Below are 25969 nucleotides of genomic sequence, written 5' to 3'. Positions count from 1 at the left end.
GATTTTGGATATGGGACATAACATACAATGGTGTCTTAGGGGGCACCTGCACACACACCTTAAACCTGCCCTTTCAACAACAGCAACAGCAACAAATATACATGTAGAGTTTTGATGTACTGTTCCTTATTTGACCAAGCATATGTGCTCCTTCTTGTGTTTGTACAGGTGAGGCTGAAACACATGTAGACTATGAGGATAAATTCACATACAGTATGCCAGAGGACCACAGCAAAGAGGAGACACTACAGGAGGCTCATGGTGAGGTGTATGAGGAGGTGCAGGGAGCAGCATACCTTCAGGAACAGAGGAGTCCCGAGCAGCAGGAGGCCAGCTTTAGTATAGGAGAAGAAGAGGAGCATCATGACAAACAGCATGAGGGGGAGGCAGGAGGAGGGGAACTCTCTGTGAATCAAGATGATGAGGAGCAGTACAGTCAAATGTCAGTAGAGGGGAAAGGAGGTGACAAAGAGCGAAGGGCTGGAGAGCAGGAGATTTCTTGGACAGAAGCACCTGTCACTATGCTTTCCCAGAAACACCTCTTCTGGTTTCCTTCTGAGGCCTTCCAGGAGGAAGGGCGTCCTGTTCCCACCCACCAAATTGCAAAAGCCCTGCCCCCCGAGGGTGACAACCGGGTCAGAGCCTCAGGTGGCCAATCAGAGGAGAGCAAAGAGAACAGCAGCCAAGAGGGTCAGGATCAGCATCCCTTTGACCTAGATGGTCATGTTAATCATGATGACAGCCATCACCACGACCAGGACGTCTATAACGACAGTCATCGTGATGATCGAGATGACCACCATGACTATGATGACAGCCTCCACGAAGAGCTGGAAGACCAAGACAACAGTCGCCATCACGACCAAGATCGAGACGACCCTGACGATCAGGTGAAACATTACATCCCGGCTCAGCACGATGTCCTGGACAAGCACGGGCGCTATGACGACCAAGACAACCACGACGACCATTATGACATGGGTGAACACGAAGACGAGCGTGATCGTGTTCGCTATGGCAACCGAAAGGAATATGGGGGCCAAGATGAAAACTACGATGAGGATCACAGCCATGAAAGGTACGATGACCACTACAGTATGTCTGAAGACCACCATGATGAAGAGAAAGAACGCGCCGATGGCGCTGAAGAACATCCAGACCACGATGACCGCATTGATGAAGACATTGGACATTTTGATGTGGGCAGAGATGAAGACGATGGTGACCAGCACCATTACACTGAACAGGATCACTATGAAAACCATGAGCACCATGGACATGAACAGGATGATCTCAATAGCTACGAAGATCATGATGGCCACGACGACCGTCACAATCACTATGATGATGAGGATGACAGTCACCAGCACGTGGTCTTTCCCACAATCACAGAGGAACCTCAGAACATGACCAAGGAAGTGGCTGGAGGAGATCGCACAGCCACTACAGATGAGACCTGGTTGGATGGCTATCCTGTCGCACCGGAGGAGATGGACAAAGGTGGCTCCACAGAAGAAGAGGTGGGACCTGAGGGGCGGGAAGAAGGGCTTTCTATCACTGTGACAGACAGACCCAATGAGGTGGAGGTGAGTCGGCCCATCCCTAACACCAGCCTCCCACAGGCCTCTAAGCGCCCCACCGGGGAGCCTGATTCACAACAAGAGGCAGCAGAGGAGGGTTGGCCAGGCCTCATTCCCACCACCACCCCTTCTGCCATCAGCCCCGAGCCCTCCTACTCCCCCTCACACCCTGAATATGAAACGCACCCTATGGTTCCCACTCATCCCTGGGGAGAAGAACTTTCAGTGAACCCATTCTTGGAGCATGGCCTCACCCCAGCAGTGCATGATGATGACATTATCGCTGGAACCGGAGGGGTGAGGGAGGAGCACACCAGGCATAATCTGACTGGGCAGACTGGGGAAAGAGGCGAGGTGGAGGGGGAGATGGGGGAGATGGGGGAGGCGATCTGCACAGGTGAGCACTGCCCTCCTCCTCCTCCTCCTCCTACCTCCTCCAGCCGTGGTCCCACGGTGGCAGCCATCATCGTGGCAGTGTGTGCGGTTGCCACCGCTGTCATTGTAGGAGTGTGGTGTTACCGGCGGCAACAGCAGAAGAGCTCGATGTATGAGATGAACGGGAAGGGCCAGAGTCAGAGCAGACATGCCCAGCAAATAGAGATGCAGCAGAAGGTATAAGACGTAGTGAGCGAGAGAGAGAGAGAGCGAGAGAAAGAGAGAGAGATGAGGTGTGGGGGAGAGTGTAAGGGATAGATGCTGTAGGGCTGCACAGACACTTGGTGGGGAGGGGAAGGGTGCGGCGGAGGGAAGAAGTGATGCAATGGAGAGGGGTTGAAAGAAAAGTACAGCACCTCATCTTGCCAAGGACACTGATGCAGAGCTGAAGATTATGGATAGGTATCAACAGTAGACACTCTTCGTACAATCCCAAAATCTACAAATGAAGATTAAGAGTTCTCACTGGAGACAACAGTTTATTAACATGAGAACTCAAATTCAAGATTATTTTAAAACAAGATGCTGTTCATTTCAGCTCATCTCCCAATCCCTGGTATGGAGTTGTACCCATTTTGGTTATAAAGTACCTATCCAGCCCTTTCCATGTCTGTAGTATGTAGGTGGACAGGGGTCAAAGGAGTTTTGTCTGGACAAGACCCTTGTCCAGGAAAATAGAAATGAGGGAAGTGGCCATGCAGGCTAACCCATAGGCTAATTTCTGCCTGAAAATCAGTTCAGACTTTAAACTCCAAAGCCTTTCGGCCATTGTGGTAAAGATTCGTTCGTGTCGTTCCGCTGTCTTGTTTTTATTATTCTGACTTTATTGACTGTTCTGTTTATTGATGATTTGGTTGTGTTGTTCTTGTTTTCATGTTAGCGGTTTTCATTTTGTTGTTTTGTGTCATCGAGGAATTGAATCGCTAATTCTCACTTGTCGCCCTGTAAGAACAGTGCTTTTTAAGACACCTCAGATCGCCACAGCACATCTGGGAAGACAGCCCTTTACACGAACGACCCGGCTTTTGTCAGACGGATGAAGAAAGCAGGGAGACGAAGAGGGAGACTGAGGAGGGAAAGGAGCAAAATTAAGGAGTTATGACAGGAGAGACATTTTAAAACTTCCTGCCTGTGCTGTGGGTCTGTGTTGGTTTTGACAGTCGTCTGGTGAGATATTTAGAGTGGGGTGTACAGACTGCTGACTCAGCTCCTTTAAGTGTGTGTGTGTGCGTGTGTGCGTGCGTGCGTGAGTGTGTAAAAGAGATCAAGACAGTGTGTGTTTGTGTGTCTCACGTCAGTGTGATCTGCCGGTTGGCGGTGTGTCATGTTTGAAGGCTCATAGCAGAGTCTGTACGGAGGGATGCTGACGGCATTCAGAACGCAGATCAAATGGTTTCAGGCTCTCAGGCAGAAGCAGAGAGGAAACCTCGTATGAGACTGATGGTCACAGACTGACTTGTAGCTGTGGACAGACAGATACATTCTTCTTTATTCATGCATCGTCAGCACTGTAAGGAAATTCAAGTTTAAAATCCAGATCAGGAATAATAGAAAAACAATCCAGCGGCCTTGCTGGGACTTCGAGTCACACGACATTTTCTCTGTGAGAGTCCAAGGGAAAAATGTGCCTTGGCTTCAAAATATGGCCATTGGATCACTTCAGGTTCGAATGATTAAACGTCTTCAATTCGTTTCCACTAGTGTAGTGGCGGTTTGGGTGCAATTCCCCCTCCAACCACAATGTGGGCTGCAATAGCGGAGTGGCGCTGTTCGTCCGGTTGCCACGGGAAGAACCGTCTCTCTGTATAGTTGTCCTTCGATTTTTCTCGACAACCGCTCATTAATGATGAGAGTTCCGGTTCTTTTTAGTGAGCGAGATCATTTGGCTCAGCTCAGCAACAGGAGCCGGCTCTTTTGGCTCCCAAACGGCTATTCGTTTAATACCATTTCTGGCTTTCATTCAGCCAAATTGAGCAATGACCTGTGATTGGTACGTCTGCACATATATCACTTTAAATTATTCAGTGTAACTATACTAATCCTTATAATTTCCAGAGTACCATTACATGATGTTTGGTATAAAAACCTTATACAATGTAAAAACATCAAATACTATAACACATGAGTATTGAACGTTTTATTTATATTGAACTATGTTTTGTTCTTGGCGACCATCAAATATTGTCGCGAATTCGGGGGGCAGCCCGGGTACCGCCACAGCCGGTACGCGAACCCGTATCCATACACGTTACACCCCTCCTCCTCCTCCTCCTCCTTCGGGAAGCGCGTACGCGCGCCGGGTTCGCGTCCCGGCTGCGGCAGTTCCTGTGGTTTCCCCCGAATTCGCTACATTGGTGTCAGAAGTCGGATGCGCGCGGACGCGCTTCCCGAAGGAGGGGGCTAGTGTAACGTGCATGGATAAGTAGACACGTTAGCCGTTGGCTAACGGGTCGGACCCTTTAGTCGACTGGTTAACGTAGTCGCCCGCGGTGCGGGAGCCACGGGTTCGCGTCCCGGCTGTGACGGTCCGGCCGGGCTGTCCCCCGAATTCGCTACATTGGTGTCAGAAGTGGGAAACGCGTCTGCGCGCATCCCACTTCTGGAGGAGGGGGGTGTAACACTCACGGATGAATCGGCTCGCTTAGGTCTTGGCTAACAAGTCAGACCTTTTAGTTGAGCGGTTAGCGATGTCTCCCGCGGTGCGGGATATATGGGTTCGCGTCCCGGCTGCGGCAGTTCCTGTGGTTGCCCTCCAAATTCGCTACAATATTATTCTGTCTTGTATTAATTTACAAAAAAAAATAAGAAAGAAAAGAAAAGAAAAGAAAAGAAAGAAATAGGCTCTCAGATGGGAGCCGGTTCATACAGCCGACTCATTCGTGACTCACACACCATTACCGCTCATCTAACCAACTTCACACTCGACACTGCACTTCCTCGGGCCCTTGGCAACACATCCGCCAAGTGTGAAGTCGATCGGATGACCGGTAGTCGAGACAATCGCAGGACAGGCGTGCAGACAGACAGACAGACAGACAGACAGACAGACAGAGATTCCTGCCATTTTACTTGGATTCTCTGCAGGAACCAAACACTTGCTGAGAACGTCAATTATAAACACAACAAAACAGGATTTATAGAGGAAAAAACTGCAGTGTAAATGTAAATATTTCCACGCATAGCCCTTCTAAGAGGGCCCTAGTCTTAAATATTGTAATTCAAGTAGTGTGTGAGGACTATAAAAGTAATCAGAATGTTCTGCCGTTAGCCTAAAGAAGTAACTGCTTTAGTAATAATCGTTGTTGGTACTGCGTGTCGGCTGGTGGATAAGTAACTCTACAGTGTACGAGTAAGTCTAGTTATCAGTCATCGATCAGCCTAATTTTCGCAGTTCTCCATGTACAGATTTGTCACAAGCAGTACTTTGCTGTTGTTGTTGTTGTTTTTTTTTTTAACCATTTGCGTTTGTTGGAGTTGGCCGGATGACGCAAGTTGTGGCCAACTCATTATTTTCACTGTGTGATTTCGCTCAAGTTGAAATGATTTCTTTCAACAGTAATGTGTGGTGGAAAAATAAATAAATTCTTAACGCCTTCAGAACCTAAACTGAATTGACCACAAAAAAAATATAGCCTACAAGGCGAAAACATGGGAGTAGAAGATACCTGTAAAAGCTTCGGGGCGAGTGTGTGTTTTCTGTAAATAATGAAGCTGTATTCCTCTTCTGTGCGTAGCAAATCTGGTTTGCAGAGAGTGCTCGTAACTCACTGTAACGCCAATATCAGACGACACCCCCGGCACACAGGGTCAGTCGGTTCATGCACATCCTGTCTTACCGTCTTCGCACGCCTTTCACAACGCCCGCGACTCCGCACGAGTCATCACACAGGCGCTGTGCTGGCAGTAACGGCAGACAGCGTTGTGTTTGGATGGGGCGGAGACGTTATAGACTGCTGTCGTAGTGGATAATTAGGTGACAAACGATCTGGTTTCATATCAGCTCTGCCCGACGCAATTCTTTTCCCTCCCTAGGACGGCGAATTCATGACCCACCCTACTCCGCCTCTTATTGGCTAGTACTCGTTGCCTTAGTTTGTTTGATTGGTTAGATTTACGTAATGTCAACATAAGAGGCAGAGTAGGGCGTGGCATGACTTCGCCATCCTAGGGGGGGAAAAAAACAAAAACCTTCCAGACAGACTGATGGCCAAGGGGTGAAAAACAAAACATCCAAAAGTACCGATGATGAAGTTAGGCCCCGGCACCTTTTGGTAAAGATTCAAACAAAACTGCGCTTGACTTTACGGAGAAACTGAAGACTTGAAGGAGAAGAGAGAGAAAACTTTGTCCGTGTTGGACTTTCTTTCATTCCCACGCTATAGGATTCCCATCACCGTCCGTTTCCTCGTCATGCCATGTTACCATTAACAGTGTTCTGTATTTGTGTTTTCTTGGTCACAATAAACCCTTAACCTGTGATTTACTGGTTATCAATGTCAATGGCGTTTTCTGGTCATTTATACTGCGTTGTTTGTGTAATGAAGGTTTGCTAACTCGGACTGTAATTGTATCTGGTTGGGAATACGTGACCACTGTGGTGCATCGGCAAGAATGCAAGGACGCTATCTTCAAAGATGTTTATTGATGTAACCGGTTATTTTCTTGCCCGGTGCGGGATTCGATACGAGGTGTACTGCACCACAAGGCGACATCACTAACCGCTCGGCTAAAGGGTCAGACCCGTTAGCTAGGGACTAACGTGTCTTATTAGTAGTTTACAGTCGTCACCCTCCCCGGAAGCGCGCCCTCGCGCTTGTTCTTCCCGCGCTCCGAAGAGACTTCTGAGGATCTGCACACTTCCGGATCCCACCGCTGCCACCAATGTAAACGGTTATTTTCTTGCCCGGTGCGGGATTCGATACGGGGTGCAGTGCACCACAAGGCGACATCACTAACCGCCCGGCTAAAAGGTCAGACCCGTTAGCTAGGGACTAATGTGTCTTATTAGTAGTTTACATTGATTACAACTGGTGGGTGTGTATGGTTGATTTGCTGCACGCACACACACTTTAGAATGGGAAGAGCTCCGGCTTGAAAGAATCTCTGTAAAGTCTTTCTCGAATTCTCCAACTCCTCACACGAGCCTGATAGCCCAGCGTTTCTCAAACCTCTCCTGGAGGACCACTTGTCCTGCATGTTTTAGATCTCTCCCTGCTCCAACACAGCTCATTCAAATCACCAACTCGTTATGAGCTCCCAAAGCTGCCTAATAACAAAACTGATCATTTAAATCAGCTGTGTTGGAGCAGGGAGAGATCTAAAACATGCAGGACAAGTGGTCCTCCAGGAGAGGTTTGAGAAACGCTGTGATAGCTCACCCCCCCCCTCCTTCTTTTCTCCCCAGTTGTACTTGGCCAATTACCCTACTCTTCACATCCGGCTTCCCACCCGCAGACACGGCTAATTGTGTCTGTAGTGACGCCCGACCAAGCCGGAGGTAACACGGGGATTCGAACCGCCGACCCCCGTGTTGGTAGGCAACGGAATAGACCGCTGTGCTACCCGGGCCCCTAACCTGATAGCCCATTGTATCTCACCTTCACGAGTTTCCTTCGTCACCTGATCTAATAACAAGGGCGCTGATCGGCTGATCCCCACCACCTTATCAAACTACTGTAATATGCAATGAACAAGTCCTTCATCACAGCCGCCCCCAAATTTGCACAGTCAAATTTGCTGACCTCGGGAGGGACTGGTGATCTCTGCTGCTGTCTTAAGTACGGCAGGAAGTTGGACGAGACGAGCAACTGGCCGGGTGTAGTTCCTATCGTTCACCCGGATTTCCGCTGCCCTGATCCTCCCATCTGCACCGGGAATTACCTTGGTGATGCGACCAATCGGCCAAAGTCCCCTCGGGAGCTGTGGGTCCATGATCATGGCCACAACGCCAGGTTGTAGGGGCGCCGTCTCTGTCTGCCACTTGGTGCGTGTCTACAGGGCTGGAAGGTAGTGTCTGATAAATTTCCTCCAGAATTGGTCGGCTAGGACCTGTGTGTGTCTCCAATGACGACGGCTTAACGGACTCCGTGTACACCACCTGAGGCAGCGATGGGTCAGGCCACCCCATCAAGAGCAGGTTTGGTGTTACTGGGTCTGCGATGTCACTGGATACATACCACAGGGGCTTTGAGTTCAGGATGCCCTCTACTTCGACCTTTACCGTGCACAGAACTTCTTCTGTTACAGTCTGCATCTGGGTCATGGCATACAGGGCAGCTTTTATCGATTTAATTTTCCTCTCCCATACGCCACCAAAGGGAGGCGCACTTGAAGGGTTGAATATGAACTTAGCCTGATGCTTTAAACGGGTCATGGAGCTCCCTCTCACCTCCTTTGAAATTTGTGCCCTGGTTCGATAGAAGCTCTGCTGGTTTTCCCTTGTGGGAGATGAAATGGCAGAGGGCCATCTGGAATGAATCCTGGTCCAGACTACTCGGGACATACATGTAGGCAGCGCGGGTGGTGGGGCACTTAAATAGTATGCCCCAACACTTCTCATTGCGCCGTCCAACTTTGACCATCAAGGGCCCAAAACAATCCACACCTGTGGAGAAGAAAGGTGGTTTCAGCAACCACAGACGAGCAGGGGGTAGGTCTGCCATCTGTGGGACCACAGGGTTTGCCCACCATCTCTGACAATCAGGGCAGGAGTGCTGGTGCCGCTTTACAGCCTCTCTTCCACGGAGGATCCAGTACTTTCGACGGCGTTCTAGGAAGAGTCGCTGTGAGCCGGGATGACGGAGATCTCAGTCAGCATCCTGAATGATGAGTTTGGTCACCTGGTGGGCCGGGTCCAGGACTATTGGGTGAATGGTCTCTGGGTCCAGCAGGTCACAACGACGCAGTCTACCTCCAACTCGGATCAGCTTCAGTTGGTTGTCATATTCAGGAACTAGGGTGATCAAATGGCTGGTGGAGGGTACAGGTTTGTTGTCTGACAGGTGCTGGAGATCCTCTGCAAAGCAGTCTGTCTGGGCTTGTCTCAGCAGATCTCTTTCGACTTCCTGATAGTCTTTTGCAACTGGAGTGGACTGGTTACTAACCGCCCCATGACATGACCGCACAACAGCCTCTACCATGTCCCTGAAACATGTAAACTGGCTGGCATCAATTAGGTGTGGAAGTGGTGATGGAGCCGCAGAAGGCGGCCTATCACAGCTCAGTGCCATCCAAAGGCTCAGCCTCTGGCTTGGTAGGCCAGTGCTGAGGCGACAGGCACAAGAATGCTGGGCTGCGGCTCCACCAGTTCTTCTCAGCCAGCTCCCTTTGGGTCTTCCCATGGGTGATGTCGTCTGCAGGATTGTTTGCAGAGTCCACGTACCTCCAGGATTGGGCTTCAGTCAGCTCCTGGACCTCAGTGACTCTGGTGCCCACAAACGCCTTAAATCTACAAGAGTCTTTCATCAGGCGTCTTGCAGTGCTCCGCAGACTTGCCATTACATCGTCCTTGGGGGTACGGGGACAGGGCATGTTCTTCATGCGCAGCAAGGGGGTGGCATAATGATGTATTCTATCAACATCCACCCTCACGGTTCTGGTTTCCAGCAGGTGCACTGCTTCTTGGTCTTGCCTTGAGCGTGTCACCATCTTTTCACTCCTGTACGGCAACACGTCCAGTTGCCATAGCTTCTCCACATGATGGAGCTCATCAGAAGGTGACTGTATGGCTATTTACAGACACTGCTGTGGCTGGAGCTGCTGGCAGACCCCTGGATGGTCCAGCCCAACCTGGTCTTCACAGCAGCTGATCCTCCAGGGGGTCCCAGACAGACCGGCCCTACTGGAGTAATTAGATGGGTGTAGTCAGACCCAATGAGGACTATGAGATGGAGGCGATCCAGTGTTTGCAGGGGGAGGCCTTTTAGGTGCTTATATTTGCACTGGAGCATCTTGACGGGTTGTGAATGCTCCGCCAGTCCCAGCTGATCAGCAGTGAAGGCCATCAGGATTTTGAAAGTCTTTTGAGAGTGACTGGCAGGAGAAATGGAAAAGGAGATGGACGTACCATGCAGAACTCTGAGATCCTGGTGCACAGTCCTCAAGGCAAGGTGCTCTGGCTCACCTTGAAGTTTTAGCTCCTTAGCAATAGCTGGAAGGAGTATGGTCTGCTCTGATCTGTCATCTAGTATTGTGTAGGTCTCCATGGCCTGAGTGAGTAAACAACTATAATATGCAATGAACAAGTCCTTCATCACAGTGTGCTACGTTAACTTGGGAACCTTTCAATTTGTGTCTTCTTTCTTAATGTTCAGCATCCATTGCAGGTGCAAATGTCAATAAGCCTTGTGTGACCAAGTGTAATGACATCTGAAGGAGTGACTTTGACCTGTGACCGCCTCGCCTATCACCCACTGTTAGATAACCGCCTCAAAAAACACTGATTGTGAAAAAGGAAGAGACAGAGGTCCTGCAAACAAAGTACTTGGTGGTGGCAGAAAGAGGAAGCAAAGAAAGCGATGTTAAAGGCAGACGAGAGAGAGAGAGAGCGAGCTTCAGAGTGTAGGGAAGAGAGAGAGGAAGAGAGACAGCGTGACAGAGAGAATGTTCTCCTGCGGGTTTTTTAACACCGCCGTGTGACAAACTGCACAGAGACTCAATGTTCAAACATTATTAAACGGCTCAGTGTTTTCTCTGGCTCTGCCTCTGTGCTCAGCACCAGCCCCACCAGGTTTCATCAGACAGACCCCCTGCGTCCATCGTCCCATGGGACTGCTAGAGAAAACCAGGGACAAAACGGGGGGGATTTTTATTCCTACTGAGCCATGTCCAGAGAAACATCAGCAGTCCAATAACACGTCAATGATTATTCAGGGAGATCTGAAGTTCAACAATTGATTTTTTATTTTATTTTAAAAAAAAAGGAACACACACACTCTTGTTTTACCACAACTAACAGTTTGATTTAAAAACACAAACAGTTCACAGTGGGGGCGGATGAAGACACAAAACAGTGAGTAAAAAAAACAGCACCTCCACCACTTGGGGTCATCCATTACTGTATCTCTGTACCACTGTATTGTGTGTTTAGTGCACAAAATCTGGACGCATTAAAAAAATAAAAAAAATAAAAAAATCAGGTTGTCGAACCGTGGGTAGAAACAGCACTAACAGTGACCAATCAGAGCCTCTTCTTAAACTGACCAATAAATACCAAAGATGTTGGTGTTGTTTTTCAGTGTTAGGGGACTGTGTCCAGTATTTGTTATTCACCCTCATCCAGGATCTCATCTAGAAACTCCACCACCTCCCCCTGCAAACACACACACAGACAAAAACAGACACACACAATCAAATAAAATAAAATTAGAGCTGCTTACAGCTTGACATTCGCTCCCCGTGAGCCTATTTCCTCCCGCTCGCTCCGACAGCAGTGCGTTCCCTTATCTGCTCACTGAAGAGATTAAACAATGTAATTTCTCCCCCCCCCCCTCCCCCCGTGCACCCCTCGGTTTATGTGCGGCTGCTCTGATGGCCACGGTTCTTGTGCTGCGTCATTAACCATGGCTCAGCATAACGTTGATGTCGTGCCGCCCCCCCGTGGCCAGCCATGGTACAGCAGTCACACAAACAGGCGCTACATTGTACCGCAGGAAGTCACCTGACCAGAATAAGGGGTTTTTTTTCTACATAGTTTTGAAAAATCATGAAATGAAAACGAATTATGCGACAGCTTCACATGAGGTCTGAGATCGGACCTGTCTCTCACACAGACACACACACACACACACAGTAAGTACACACTGGACATGTGTAGACAAAGGCACGTACCTCGTCGTCGCTCACCAGATGCTGCCTGGAGAACTCCAGCATTTGTAACTGCATGGTGGTTTGATTGTAGTACCGCAAAGCCTCCTGTAGCAAGTACGCACGCACACGCACACACACACAAAACACACATACGCCACACAAAGAGAGACTTGTGGTTTGTGTCCTCATCACGTGAGAGCGGAACAAAGCCACTTAAATGAAAAGTGTGCGTTTCTTTTTTTTTTTTTCCTTCTTGGATTTCTTCCCAACTGTATCCGGCCAATTACCCACTCTTCCGAGCTGTCCCGGTCACTGCTCCACCCCTTCCACGGAGTTGCCAGCTGCTTCTTTTAACTTGCCAGTGAGGAGCTTCACCAGGGGGATGTAGCGCGTGGGAGGATCACGTTATTCCCTCCAGTTCCCCCTCCCCCCTGCACAGGCGCAGCGACTAGGACACATACCCACATCCGGCTTCCCGCCTGCTGACAGCCAATTGTGTCTGTAAGGACACCCGACCAAGCTGGAGGTAACACAGGGATTCGAACCGGCGATCCCCATGTTGGCGGGCATCGGAATAGACCACTACGCTACCCGGAAGCAATGTGTGTGTGTCTGTTTCTGCGTGTGTTGATGTGATGATTATTGTCTCTCACCGATCTGGGGAGGAAGTCCTCATCTGTCAGCGCCCATTTGTCTCTGTGGAACTGGTAATATACCACGTTGTTTTTCATCACCTCATCATTGGGGTCAAACAGCATGTAGCTCGCCACGCACGGCACTGCGTTCTTCAGGTCGTTCACTGACAGCAACACAACCACACATTGATTGACGTTACAAATTACAGCAAAATTAGCACTGCTTCCAAGCTGGTAACACGGCAGTTAGAACACACCTATGCTACAAGGCAGAAGCTGCAGCCTCTATAGTTTTGAGTATTCACTAGGGTTTGCTATAACATGTCTCCCGCATCCGTATTGTCTATAGCAGAGGATCTTGAATAGCCACATCAGAAGCGAAGAAAGTGCTTTATGCCGTTACTTAGGGAAAAAAAAAACCCATTTAGGTGCAGAAGGGTGTTCATACAAGTGTCTCAATGAAACCATTATAGCATGCTTCTTACATTTGTAATAGGCAAACTGCAGGTAGTGGTACATGGTTGCAACAAATTTCTCCACGACATAGCCTCCTACGACAGGCGTCAGCTCGCTCTCACACCTCACCTTCCTCTCTAAGACCTCGATGTAGTGATCTGCAGAGAAACACAAACAGAGAGATTTGATTTTTAAAAAGTAACTTATATTTTAAAAAAATACCATCATATTCAAACCACAAGCAAATGAATAAATATTTAAAAATAAAATCACATCAATTCTCCAGAAAAAAAAACAAGTTGGTTGTGTTTTACTGAGCACAACACATCCCCATGAGCCCAGATAGCAGAGTTACTGGGTATCTTTCATTTCCCTGTAATAGTTGAAGTCGATCATCATCCTGGCTTTTACCATCCTAGTAAACAGCAGCTTTACATCGGTGTCTACCGAGTTGTCCATCTTCCTCTTTCTGCTTACATATATGGCAATTTTTGCTTGTCCCAGGATGAAATTCATCAGTTGACATTTTTCTTTTACAGTTTGTTTATATTTAAACCCCAGAATGAACATGTGCTTGGAGAAAACCTGCCCTACCTTAGTGAATAAACCCTCCAACAACATGAACAGTGGTGCCAGGCGCACACACTCCAGCTAACATGGAAAACAGTTTCTTTGTAAGAGCAAAAAGACATTTATCACTCACACCCTGACCAATAACAGAAAGAAAAGCCTTAACTGCTACTAGCCCATGCACAATTCTCCACTGTAAGTCAGCAGCCTTCTTTGTTAATGGTGGTTTGTATAAACCCCTCCAAGCAGGTCTGACATCAACTCCCAAGCCCAGATGACTTCGCCAAGGTGTGTCGACACGATTGTGTAGTTTACCCTTGTTTGGACATTTAACCATCGTTCCATACAGTAATTTGCCCTTTACCTCTTCTAAATTTAGAAACGTACTCCTTTTTTCATCTAAAAAAAGAACCTGAACAATCATCGAAACTGGGACGAATACTTAAACAAGGAAAAGGATCATCTGTATGAGGCGTGATCAAACCATTGCTGTACTCATGCAACAGGAGGGATCCATGTCCCGACAGACAGCGTCTCCAGTGTTCAAGCAGCTTGTTGATGATCCTCACAGAATGCACTCCCAGACCAGCTGCATTGCTCAAGTCAGGTCCAGCAGTGTTCGCCACCGATTCAAGGGTTAGAAAACCTGCTCTGCAAAACACTGCTGTCACTGCCGATCCTGCCCAGCAGGGTGTGTTCAGACGTCCTCCATGCACCACAGGTTCCCTCAACAACCTGTACAGGGAGTCACTTTGCACCGTCCTCTCTTTCACCACCATCTTCTACACTGTGAAGACTTCACGGTAGAAAGGTGGCAGGGTTTGGAACTTCAGAGTCTTTAGATCCATGAGGAACAGTGAGTCGTGCAGTCCCAAACCACCAAACTTCTGCAAAACGGTGCGTCCCAGTGGTCTCCACACCAAGTCTTTTGGGCCATAAAGCAGTCTCTGGATAAATTGAAGGCGGCACGCAGCACCTCTACTGGCCAAATGTACAAGTCCTTGTCCTCCTCCCTCCTTTGGGAGAAAAAGGACAGCCTGGGGAATCCAATGTAATTTATCCCCCCCCCAAAAAAATCAACTAGAACAGCTTGAATTCTTGAAAGTAAATTTGGAGGGGGATCAACCCAAACTAATTTGTGCCATAATGAGGAAGACACTAGATTGTTGATACAAGTGTCCTCCCTCTGTAAGACATGCTTGGCAAGAGCAACTTCCATTTTTTAAGCCGGCCTTCTATTTTTTCTAAAATGTTCCCCCAGTTCTTTTCCAACACAGATTCTTCACCCAAAAAAACTCCCAAGTACTTTATCCTTCCCTTTTCCCCCAAGTTAGCCCTCCCGGTAGAACTAAACTGTCTAGTGGCCTTTTCCCAACCGTCACAGCTTCACTTTTTTCCCAGTTTACCATAGCAGACGAAATACTACTGAAAAGATCTACAGTCCCCTCCAAGGTATCAATATCTCTCGGTTTGTTAATCATTACCATAACATCATCTACGTATGCTGAGATTTTTACAGGTGAAGGACAACCTGGGGAAAAAACACCCGAGAGTTCTTTTCTGAGTTTGTGAAGAAAAGACTCGATGGAAAGGGAGTACAGCATTCCAGAAAGTATGCATCCTTGACGTACTCCCCTCTGTACCAAAAAAGGTGCAGCCAAACCACCATTAATTTTTAGTATACTCACAATGTCACGGTACAGTATCTGGATCTTGGCTATGAAACCTGGGCTGAACCCAAAAGCATTTAGCGTCTGCCACAGGTACTTGTGTTCAACCCGGTCAAAAGCCTTTTCCTGGTCTATGGAAATGAGACCAGTGTCTACACCCAATGAGCCAGAGAGTTCCAAAACATGCTCAATTAGGAAGATATTGTCACTTATTAATCTGCCGTGCACACAGTAAGTCTGGTCAACATGAATGGCCTTAATCATCACCTCTCTAAGTCTAGAGGCTAAAACTTTAGAGAGGATTTTACAGTCCCCACACAGCAGAGATACAGGTCTCTAGTTCTTCAGGTCTTGTAGATCTCCCTTTTTTGGCAGCAATGTGATAACTGCCCTTCTACAGCTCAGCGGTAGTTGTCCTCTGCACAAACTGTCCTGAAGCACCTCCAGCAGATCTTTACCGATCACAGACCAAAAGGACTTATAAAATTCAATGGGCAGTCCATCAATGCCAGGTGCTTTTCCATCGCCCAGGCTCATGAGAGCAGTATACAGTTCATTCAGAGACAGTTCTGCATCCAACACCGCATTGGTATCACCATCCACCTGAGGTAGCCCGGCATAAAAAGAACTAGTCAACTCTGAATCCTCCACAAATTCACTTTTAAACAGATCATTGTAGAAGGAGGTGTCCCATAGTAGAAGGGGGTGGCATATCTGTGGCTCTCAGGGGTTCCCGTTATCGTGGTTCCATCTTCAGAGCGTAAGGAATTAATGATCTTCCTCTGACCATTCCTTCGCTCCAAACAAAAACAAAACTGTGATGGGGCATCCATTTGAGACACATTCATGAAACGTGAATGGACCAGAGCTCCCTGTGCTGTTGTGCCCAACAGGTTGGCTAAGGCAGCATTTTTAGCTCGAAGGGCTTCAATATGCCCTTGATTTCCTGTAGAATCCACTAAACTCTGTAATTCTACTACTTCAATCTCCAGTTCTTTAAGAGATCTGGTAATGTGCTTAGTGACATTGCGAGTATACTGCTGACATAATTGTCTTATTTTGCTCTTTCCTATATCCCACCATTGCTGTACTGAAGAAAAAGTGGTTTTGCTTTTTCTATGTAAAGCCCATAGAAATTCAAAAGCCTCTCTGAAAGATCTATCTTGCAAAAGACCAGTATCAAAATGCCAATATGCACTCTGTACCTTAACATTCTGAATGAAAAAAGAGCACCGAACAAGAAAATGGTCAGAAAAACCAACAGGAATTATTTGACTTGATTTAAAGATACCAAAATTATGTTTAAAACAATAAAAACGATCAAGTCTGGCCAGAGATAACAAACTGTCCTTGGAGTGACTCCAGGTATACTGCCTGTCATTCCTGTTAAAACCTCTCCAAACATCTTGTAGACCATGGGTTTCAATCAACCGCTTAAGTTTGGCAGTAGAAGCGGGATGAGGCTCTAGATGGTTCCTGTCTAGTTTGGCATTTTCTGTACAACTGAAATCGCCTCCCAGAAAAAAAAAAACACTACAGTTGTGAATTACATCACATAAGATGTTCAGCAGTCCCATTCTCTCAATGTCTGAAACTGGGGCATAAACATTCACAAAAAATATTTTTGCACCTTCATATTGTTCCATGACTTTTAGAATATGACCACACACTATTTCTTTTACCTCAGAAGAAGAGGGACTAAAACTCTGAGAATAGCACACCAACTACACCACTGTTAGTTAATTTGTGGCTTAAGATGACCTCCCCAGGCCACTCTCCTTCTTCCAGTCACGGCGTCACTGAGTTTCTTGTATAAAGACCACATCCAACCCTTTCATTTCTACCAATCCGAAAAGAGAAGCTCTTTTTACGTCACTCCTTGCTCCATTTATATTTAAAGACCCTATTTTCAATTCAGCCATGAAAGGGAAAGAAGTTGTCTCTGCAACAAGAAAAACACATACAATATATGGAGAACCCATTTTGTCTTAATCATCATCAATTGTGCTTTGACTTTTCTTGTAATTTTCTTGAGCCGGTAAATCTCTTGGTCACTGAAAGCCCCCTCTTCCTTCCTCAGCCGTGCCACAGACCTGACAAAAGATCTCAAATTGAGGAAGAACTTTTCGGTTTTAACCGCCCTTTGCCCTTTAGTTTCAGTTAAAATCTTGTTTATTTTCTCAAGGGGATAAAAAAAATAGTTTCATCCTCTTATGACGGTGTCCACTTACATTCCTCATCCGATGAATCATCCAACACTTTCTTGGCCTTGCCACCACCCTGCTCTTTGTCAGATATTTTCCTTTTACAACATTTAGCTTTTAGACCATTCTCCTCCATAGACATGTTTTCATTTATCGGTTCTTCACTGACTGCACTTTCCACACTTTGACCGCAGTTCGTTTTATCTTTGTCACATTTCTTTTCCTCTGTCAGCTTACATTTTACTGGTTTCTCTCTGGTCTGGGCATTATCGGCATCATTTCCACTCTTAGCTTGGTCCTGTTTCTCAGTCTGCTCCCTGTCCTGCATGTCTGCCTTGGTCTCCTCTACTTTCTCTGCAGACTGCTGTGCACCGGGCGAGTCAGACTCAGCTTCAGGCTGCAGTGCCTCAGGCGGGCTCGAGCTGGTCTGCTCTCCGGCCTCAGGGCAAGACCGAACCAAATGTCCTTCTGCACCGCAACCGAAGCATTTCATCGTCTCAGAGGTGGCAAACAAATAACTAAAACCGTCCACTTTGAAAGTGAAAGTCAGGTTTAAGTCACCCGTGCTGTCCTTGAGGATCATGAAGACCTGTCTTCTGTGACACACAACGCGTCTTAGTTTTGGCGACTTGGACCCCAGCAGAACTAATTTAACGGGGGACACCAGCTGCCTGAAATGTGACAGCTCCATGGCCAACACTTCATTTTTGATAAACGGAGGTGCGTTTGAAATAGTTATCTTTTTAGCCAGGTTCACCAACGGGAAAACAGGGGTGAAAGAATCGTGAATCACTACGCCATTTTCGACAACTTTTTCAACTCTGGCCACGTCATCTAGGAAAATGACAATAACTGTTCATTCGTGAAGCAGACTTCACACTTTCAAAGCCGACAACCTCTCCGACAGCACAGCTGGCCTCCTCCACTGAACAGCCGACACTCGGTCATATTTTAACCGCACATCGGCGTGTCAGCTTCTCCAGCTCCACACTACTACTGACAACGGGCATAGTGCCCGGCTGCCAACCACACTACCAAACTATACCCAAAAAAAATTAACAACCACCACCTAACAACAAACTAAACGCAAAAATAAACACAGAAAAGAAAGATAAAGAGAAAGCATAGAATTTTCGCTCACACTGAAGCAAAAAACACTATCACTCCATTCACTCACTCGCAGTTCCACTCACTTCCGCTCAAGAGAGAGAGAGACACTTACATGCAGTTCTTTCTCATGGACAAACAGACTATTGGTGACTGCCAGATGGCAGTATGTCACAGAGGAGGTGCAGAAATAAGGAGCACAAAGAGGATGAGGATAGGGAGATGAAAGAAAAGAGGAAGACAGTGGCGGGGAAAGGACAAAGGGTGCAGAAGAGACAGATGAACTGCGGCGTACAAAGAAAAGCAGGAATTGGGGCATCCAGGTGGCATGGCGGTCTATTCTGTTGCCTACCAACACGGGGATCACCGGTTCGAATCCCCATGTTACCTCCGGATTGGTCGGACGTCCCTACAGACCCAATTGGCCGTGTCTGCGGGTGGGAAGCTGGGTGTGGGTATGCGTCCTGGTCACTGAACTAGCGCTTCCTCTGGTCGGTCAGTGCCTGTTCGGGGTGGAGGGGGAAGAGTGTGATCCTGCCACGTGCTACGTCCCCCTGGCAAAATTCCTCACTGTCAGGTGAAAGAAGCCGCTGGCGACTCCCCATGTATCGGAGGAGGCATGTGGTAGTCTGCAGCCCTCCCCAGATCGGCAGAAGGGGTGGAGCAGTATCCAGGACAGCTCGGAAGAGTGGGGTAATTGGCCAAGTACAAAAAAAAAAAAAGAAGAAGAAAAAGAAAAGCGGGAGTGATGGTTGGATGAAGACATGGGGACAGACAGACCTGCTATGGAGGGGTAAAAGTCTTTGAAGTCTCTGATCTCCCTGGCTCCTTCCGAGGCCGCCAGACACTCGTCATACACCTTGAAGAAGTCACGCAGCGCCAGCTCCATGTCCGACACCGAGGTACGGTAGTTATCACCGTTATACGCCCGCACGGCACGGACAAACAAGGTCTGCAACACAAGGTCAAGTCAAGTCAGTTTTATTTGTATAGCCCAATATCACAGATTTGCCTGAAGGGGCTTTACAGCAGCACAACATCCTGTACTTAGACCCTCGCACCGGATAAGGAACGACACCCTAAAAAAAAAAAAAAAAACCCCTTTAACAGGGAGAAAAAACAGGAAGAAGCCTCAAGGAGAGCAAAAGAGGGAGGGATCTGTCTCCCATGATGGACAACGTGCAGTGGATGACACGAAAATGTCAGAAAATACACCAAAGTTGCAAAACAATGGAAACAAGAAGGAGAAGCCCCTTTCAAACATTATTTGGTGTTAATCTTAGGTAAAAATAGGATTCAATAGTGTAATTTTATTGTTATTAGAGCCGTTACAGCAGCATTACATGGTTGAGAGACATCTTCTTGTCTAACAGTGTTTTAATTCTGTGCATCTCTGGTGTATAAATAAAGACTTTCTTAATATTTCTGTTTCTACTCTGTTATTAAGATGCCTGGAGGTTAAGGTTTTCCACTGCAGGCTGCAAAACCCCACCACACCCACTGATCCATTAACAGAGTGGCTTCTGTGTGACTGTGTGTGCATGCACAAATGGAAATGTATATACACATGTGTGTGTAATGTGTACATACAGTCTTCCCTACTATATGTGTTATTCTTAAATCACAGCTTTAAAAAGCTTAGGTGGTCTGACTTTAACCCAAATTTGTGTATTAACGTGCGAGTGTGTGTGCGCGCGTGTGCTGAGGAGTGGTGTGGGATACCTCATAGGATTTGGTCTCCAGGTCTTTGAGATGTTCCTCAGCCCCAGGAAGACTTTTATAGTAGGCCATGTTCCTCTGCATCATCTCATCATCCGGGTGCTTCAGCAGGAAGGTGTGGGCTGCTGACACCGCCTTGGCCAGGTTGTCAGACTGAGAGACAGAACATCAACCCAGTCAAAAATGTTTTTTACTCATCAATGCTGAAACAGAGACGATTCCCCCATAATGGTGGCATCCTGAGGACACCGCTTATCCCCCCCCCCCCACACACATTTGTTTTTCTGTAATTGTTGAGGACTCTCATTGACTACATTCATTCCCTAGCCTCTAACTTTTAACATTACAGTAATTTAGCCGACGCTATTATCCAAAGCGACTTACAACAATTGCATTTAACGTAGGAAATCAGGGGAACTACTAGTCATCAGTGCATCTAAACAAGCATCTAAGAGCAAAACCAGCGCTAAAGTAAAAGCGCGAGAAAGAGATTTTTTTTTCCTTTTTCTAAATGAGTGAATACAATAAGTGCTAAAAACAAGTAACAGGGTAGTAGTTCTTGAAAGAGGTGAGTTTTCAACCCGTGCCAAAAGATGGGCAGCGACTCTGCTGAAAAGAGCCGTGACCAGGTCAATTGGCAGCAGGGGCCTCTGAGCGATGGGGCAACCAGGCGTCCCGAGGCAGCAGAGCGAAGTGGTCGGGCGGGGGTGTAGGGCTTGACTATGGCCTGGAGATAGGAAGGAGCTGTTCCTTTCATTGCCCTGTAGGCTAGCACTAGAGTCTTAAACTGGATGCGAACATCTACTGGGAGCCAGTGTAGGGACATGAGAAGGGGAGTTGTGTGGGAGAAGTTAGGGTGGTTGAACACCAGATGAGCTGCAGCTTTCTGAACAAGTTCCAGAGGTCTGATGGCCGACGCACCAGCAAGGAGGGAGTTGCCGTAGTCCAGCCGGGAGATGACCAGAGCCTGGATGAGCACCTGTGCCGTCTTGTCGGTGAGGAATGGGCAAATCCTCCTGATGTTATAGAGGAGAAAGCTGCAGGAGTGAGCAACTGATACAATGTTTGCAGCAAACGACAGTTGGTCATCCAGGATCACACCCAGATTCCTCGCAGTCCGAGTTGGCGTCACCACAGTGTTGTCAATGGTGATGGCCAGGTCTCGGTGCAGGCAACCTTTCCCCGGGAGGAACATCAGCTCTGTCTTGTCCAGATTGAGCTTCAGGTGGTGTGTCGCCATCCACTCCGAGATGTCAGTCACGCACGCAGCAATGTGTGTCTCTACTTGTGTGTCAGAGGGAGGGAAGGACAAGATCAGCTGGGTGTCATCGGCATAACAATGGTAAGAGAAGTCATGCGAGCGAATAACAGAACCCAGGGATGTCGTGTACAGGGAGAAAAGGAGAGGACCGAGAACTGGACCCTGTGGAACGCCTGTAGTCAGCCTGCGAGGCGCCGACACAGATCCCCTCCATGTCACCTGGTAGGAACGACCTGTCAGGTAGGATGCAAACATTGAGAGTGCAGAGCCTGTGACACCCAGCTCCTCGAGGGTAGAGAGGAGGATCTGGTGGTTCAATGTGTCGAACGCAGCTGACAGGTCCAGGAGTATCAGGACAGAGGAGAGAGAGTTTGCTCTCGCAGAGTGCAGCGATTCTGTCACTGCAAGGAAGGCCGTCTCTGTCGAGTGACCCACCTTGAACCCAGACTGGGTGGGGTCCAGGAGGTTGTTCTGGTGGAGGTACAAAGAAAGTTGGTTAAAGACAGCACGTTCGAAAATTTTGGATAGAAAGGGTAGAAGGGAAACCAGTCTGTAGTTTTTGACGTCAGAGGGGTTAAGTGATGGTTTCTTGAGAAGGGGGGGGGGGACTCTAGCAGTCTTGAAGGCAGATGGAAAGCATCCTGCCTGGAGGGAGGTGTTGATGAGGTGAGTTAGAAAGGGAAGGAGTTCAGGTGCTATAGACTGAAGAAGAGGGGAGGGGACGGGGTCAAGGAGCATGTGGTGGGGCGACTGGATGTGATGAGGTTGAGGACCTCGTTAGGGGAGTGAGGTGGGATAGGGTGGGACATGGAGAGGTGAGGGAGGGATAGTGCAAGCAGCACTAACCGGGTGGTGAGAAAAGGAGGCTCTGATGTCGTTTACCTTCTTGTCAAAGAAGTTAGCAAAGTCATCAGGGAGAAGGGAGGAAGTAGGAGGAGGAGGTGGGGGTTGAAGAAGTGTAAAGAAGGTTTCAAAGAGTTTCTTGGGATTAGAGGATAAGATTTTAGAGTGGTAGAAGACAGCTTTATCAGCAGAAAGGGAGGAGGAAAAGTGGAAAGAAGAGATTGGAAGTTGAGAAGGTCCTCTGGGAATTTGCCTTTTCTCCATTTGCGCTCTGCCACTCTTAGGCTCCGTCTGTCAGTACAATACTGAGTCGGACAGCCAAGGGGCAGGTGGAGTTGGGCGTGCAGGCCTGGAGGTGAGGGGACAGAGATTGTCCAGAGAAGAGGAAAGGGTAGAGAGAAGAAGATCAGTAGCAGTGTCAGGGGGTAGGAGAGAGAAAGATTCAGGTGTAGGGAGGATAGAGGAAGAAAGATCAGTGGCAGAGAGAGAGCGGAGGTGTCTATGGGTGGAAACCATATGGGTAGGGGGGTTAAGAGAGGGAGAGAGAGTAGGACATGAAATAGTAGTCAGAGAGCTGGAGGGGAGTAACAGAGAGATTGGAAATAGGACAGTGTCTAGTAAAGACAAGGTCCAGCTGGTTGTCGGCCTTGTGGGTAGGAGAAGAGGGTGAGAAGTGAAGGTCAAAGGAGGAGAGGGAAGCGAGAAGAAGATCTAGCTTGTCAGTGTAGATGGTGAAGTCACCGAGAAGGATAAGTGCAGAGTCATCAACAGGGAAGTGCGAGACAAGTGTGTCAAGCTCCTCCAGAAACTCACCTGGGGCCTGGTGGACGGTACACAACCACAATGGTGAATTTGACTGGATAAGAGACAGTAACAGCATGAAATTCAAAAGAGGGCGGAGAAAATTTTGGAATGGAAACAAGAGAGTATTTCCATTTCAGGGAGATTAGCAGGCTGGTACCACCACCCCGCTTCCCAGATCTGGGAGTGTGAGAAAAAGAGTACACATCAGACAGAGCGGCGGGTGTGGTAGTGTTTTCTGGCATGATCCAGGTCTCAGTTAGCCCAAGAAAGTTGAGGGAGAGCAAGGACGCGTAGCCTGAGATAAACGCAGCTTTCGGTACCGCAGACTGGCAATTCTAGAGCCCTCCCGTCACCACTTGCTCAACGTAAGTGGAGAGTGGGATAGATGAGATTGGTAGGGTCACAGCGCATAGGAGTGACCCAACGTCTATGCCAGCCCCGGGAAGGGGAAAGGACAGGAATGTGAAGGAAACACATAGTCTATACAAGGTACACAAGATACAGATGACTGACCGGATCTAAAAAGAGCAGTCCTTGCTTGACGAAGTCTTGGCTTGAAAAAGTCGCACTTGCCTTTGTTCACTCTACCCTTCGTTCAACCTAGACCTGTTTGCCCTCGGCTTGTTTGCCTGACGCCAAGTAGCAGCAGTGATTTAAAGAACACTGATTGCTAATTGTCTGCCAGGAGTGCAGGCCACACCCTGGCCACTTAACGCTCAATTGGCCAAAGAGGTACACTGAAAATATGCCTATTGCCCAGAAACTGGTCACTTTCGTAAAATTCTATCAAACCTCACACAATACAATTAACTGCAAACAGCAAGTTACCAAGGAATATATTTATAAGCTAAAATGATAGCTAAGTCAAAACAGCTAGGCAACAAGAAATATTTAAGGACACACTAGGTGAAAAAAAGAGCTACAGCTAGAATAAGATCCCACTAGTTCCCACTAGGAACCAGCAGCAGATGTATATAGAGAAAAGGACTACTACTCAAGCAGCTGGAATAAGACTAATAGCAACTTGTTAAGCAAGAAAGATGATACTTACTCTGTTCTAGACGAACCAGCAATTCAGAATCACTCCAGAAGTTAAAATGCACACTGTTTTAACCATCAGAACTACAAGCTTAACCTCAACCCAATCCTAATTCTAACCGTAACCCTAAACCCAAGTCCTAACCCTAAAATAGACCCTTTTAAGTGAGGACCGGCCAAAATCTCCCGACTGCAAAAACTGCCCCCATTCTTAAAACTCAAAATGGTCCTCAAAAATATAGCTGAAGAACACACACACACACGTCATGACGGTAACCACACAACCACATTAGGGTAAAAATAATCCCTCTACACGGTAAATTCCTGAGTGTTAATTTAACTTCCTGAGTGTTAATTTAACTACGAGAGTGTAAAAATGGACCCAAAAGGATCCTCTTGCACGCTCTCAATTAACACTCAGGTTTTTACGGTGCAGCATGACCAAGAAAAAAAAGGGGTTAAATGTCCTACGCTATCTATGAGAGACATGAATGACAGACGACACTTGATCGCGTGTGAGGCTCACTTTGAAGTAGGCGTACTGCAGGTATCTGTAGGGCTCTCTCCTCTCGAACTCCTCCACGGTGTCCCGGCTGGGCATGGTCTGCCTGAACGCCGGCAGCCCCTGCTTGCAGCGCTTCAGACACTGGGCCCTCTTCATGACGTTGCCGAAGGCCCTCAGCTCGGGGAACTCGGCGAACTTGTCCTCGTCGTCCAGCCTCAGAGAGCTGCAGTTGAGGTTGCAGAAGGCCTCGCTGTCCCGCAGCAAGCGGTAGAGCCGCAGGGACACCTCCAGGTACTCCACCGTCTCCTTCCACTTCTCGCCGGTGTACTGGTCCAACGCGTACTTGTACGCCGAGTCCAGGGGCATCAGCTCGTGTCGCGGGAAACTCCTGAAACTGTATTTCTCGTACTGGCAGCGGACTCCGCCGGACCAAACGGCGAACAACACCACGGAGACGAGCGCAGAGACGGCGATGGATGCCATCGTCGTCTTCTTCTTCTTCTTCTTCTTTAAGTTTTCTTCTTCTTCCTCTGCGTCGTACTTCGTGCGTGGGTCGTTTAGGACCGCCTCAACTCAACCACGTAGGCTATCCGGACACGGAGTGTGCCCGACCCCCCCCCCCCACCCCACGCACACGCACACGCGCACGCACATATACACACACATATACACACACATATACACACACACCCGCGGTCACAAGGGGTCCGGCCAGGCGGGGTGGGGGTGGGAGGGGGTAGCTGGGGGCCGGTCCTCCCGTTTAAATCACTGCTGCTATTCTTACTGAAATCCCTCGCCATCACACAGGCGCGCAAGTGGGTCACGCTCAGATTTGTCTCAACTGGGTTCAAATGTGTTGGGGGGGATTTTCAGCCACAATTTGTCGATCGATTCCTTTTTCAATTCTCAGCCAAGACCTGATCCCGTTTTATAAAACTGTTTCTCGAAATAGTTATTTTCCCATAGTCGACGATTAGACCCCCCGGCAAAAGCAAAAAAAAAAAGAAAAAAAGAAAAAAGTGTCCCTCCCCCTAAAGCATTGCCACGTCGATAGACATTCCTGCCTGCCTGGGAAATTAAGAAAAACGAAAACGCCCCCTCCTCCTTCAAAGTTCCTGTGAGAATATAACAGCGGGACCTCCTCATGCCATTAACTTTCCAGATCACTTTGCAAAATGCAAATTAATGCCCCGTGGGACTGTTTCAAAGTTTAACTGAAAATCAGAGCCACAGTAAAATATGCGCATATTGTTTTATTGGGGAGGGGGGGGGGGGTTAGACAAAGAATTGACGGATGTATACTGGTGTTATGCCAACTTTTGTATCCCCAAAAGA

The 25969-nt window shown here is 47.9% G+C and overlaps 2 protein-coding genes across 2 annotated transcripts in view; one reads left to right on the top strand and one right to left on the bottom strand.

The window, feature by feature from the left end:
• Positions 1–2267, top strand: part of susd5 (sushi domain containing 5) — a 23493-nt gene extending 21226 nt beyond the window's left edge. Inside the window, exon 6 of the mRNA XM_056297970.1 lies at positions 169–2267. Coding sequence (XP_056153945.1) covers positions 169–2198 — 2030 coding nt within the window. The 3' untranslated portion in view covers positions 2199–2267. The remainder of the gene's footprint in view (positions 1–168) is intronic.
• An 8637-nt stretch (positions 2268–10904) lies between these two features.
• On the bottom strand, positions 10905–25245 carry crtap (cartilage associated protein). Its single transcript, XM_056298462.1, has 7 exons — positions 24656–25245; positions 20187–20336; positions 19245–19416; positions 12943–13071; positions 12476–12621; positions 11844–11927; positions 10905–11325 (listed from the first exon to the last, which is right to left on the bottom strand). Exons 1-7 carry the CDS (start codon positions 25115–25117, stop codon positions 11278–11280), a joined length of 1191 nt encoding a protein of 396 aa, XP_056154437.1. The 5' UTR covers positions 25118–25245; the 3' UTR covers positions 10905–11277.
• Between the last annotated feature and the right edge of the window lie 724 nt (positions 25246–25969).

This window comes from Lampris incognitus, chromosome 18 (genome assembly GCF_029633865.1).
Source record: "Lampris incognitus isolate fLamInc1 chromosome 18, fLamInc1.hap2, whole genome shotgun sequence".
In the NCBI taxonomy this organism is placed as follows: Eukaryota; Metazoa; Chordata; class Actinopteri; order Lampriformes; family Lampridae; genus Lampris; species Lampris incognitus.
This window is presented reverse-complemented; position numbering and strand designations above follow the sequence as displayed.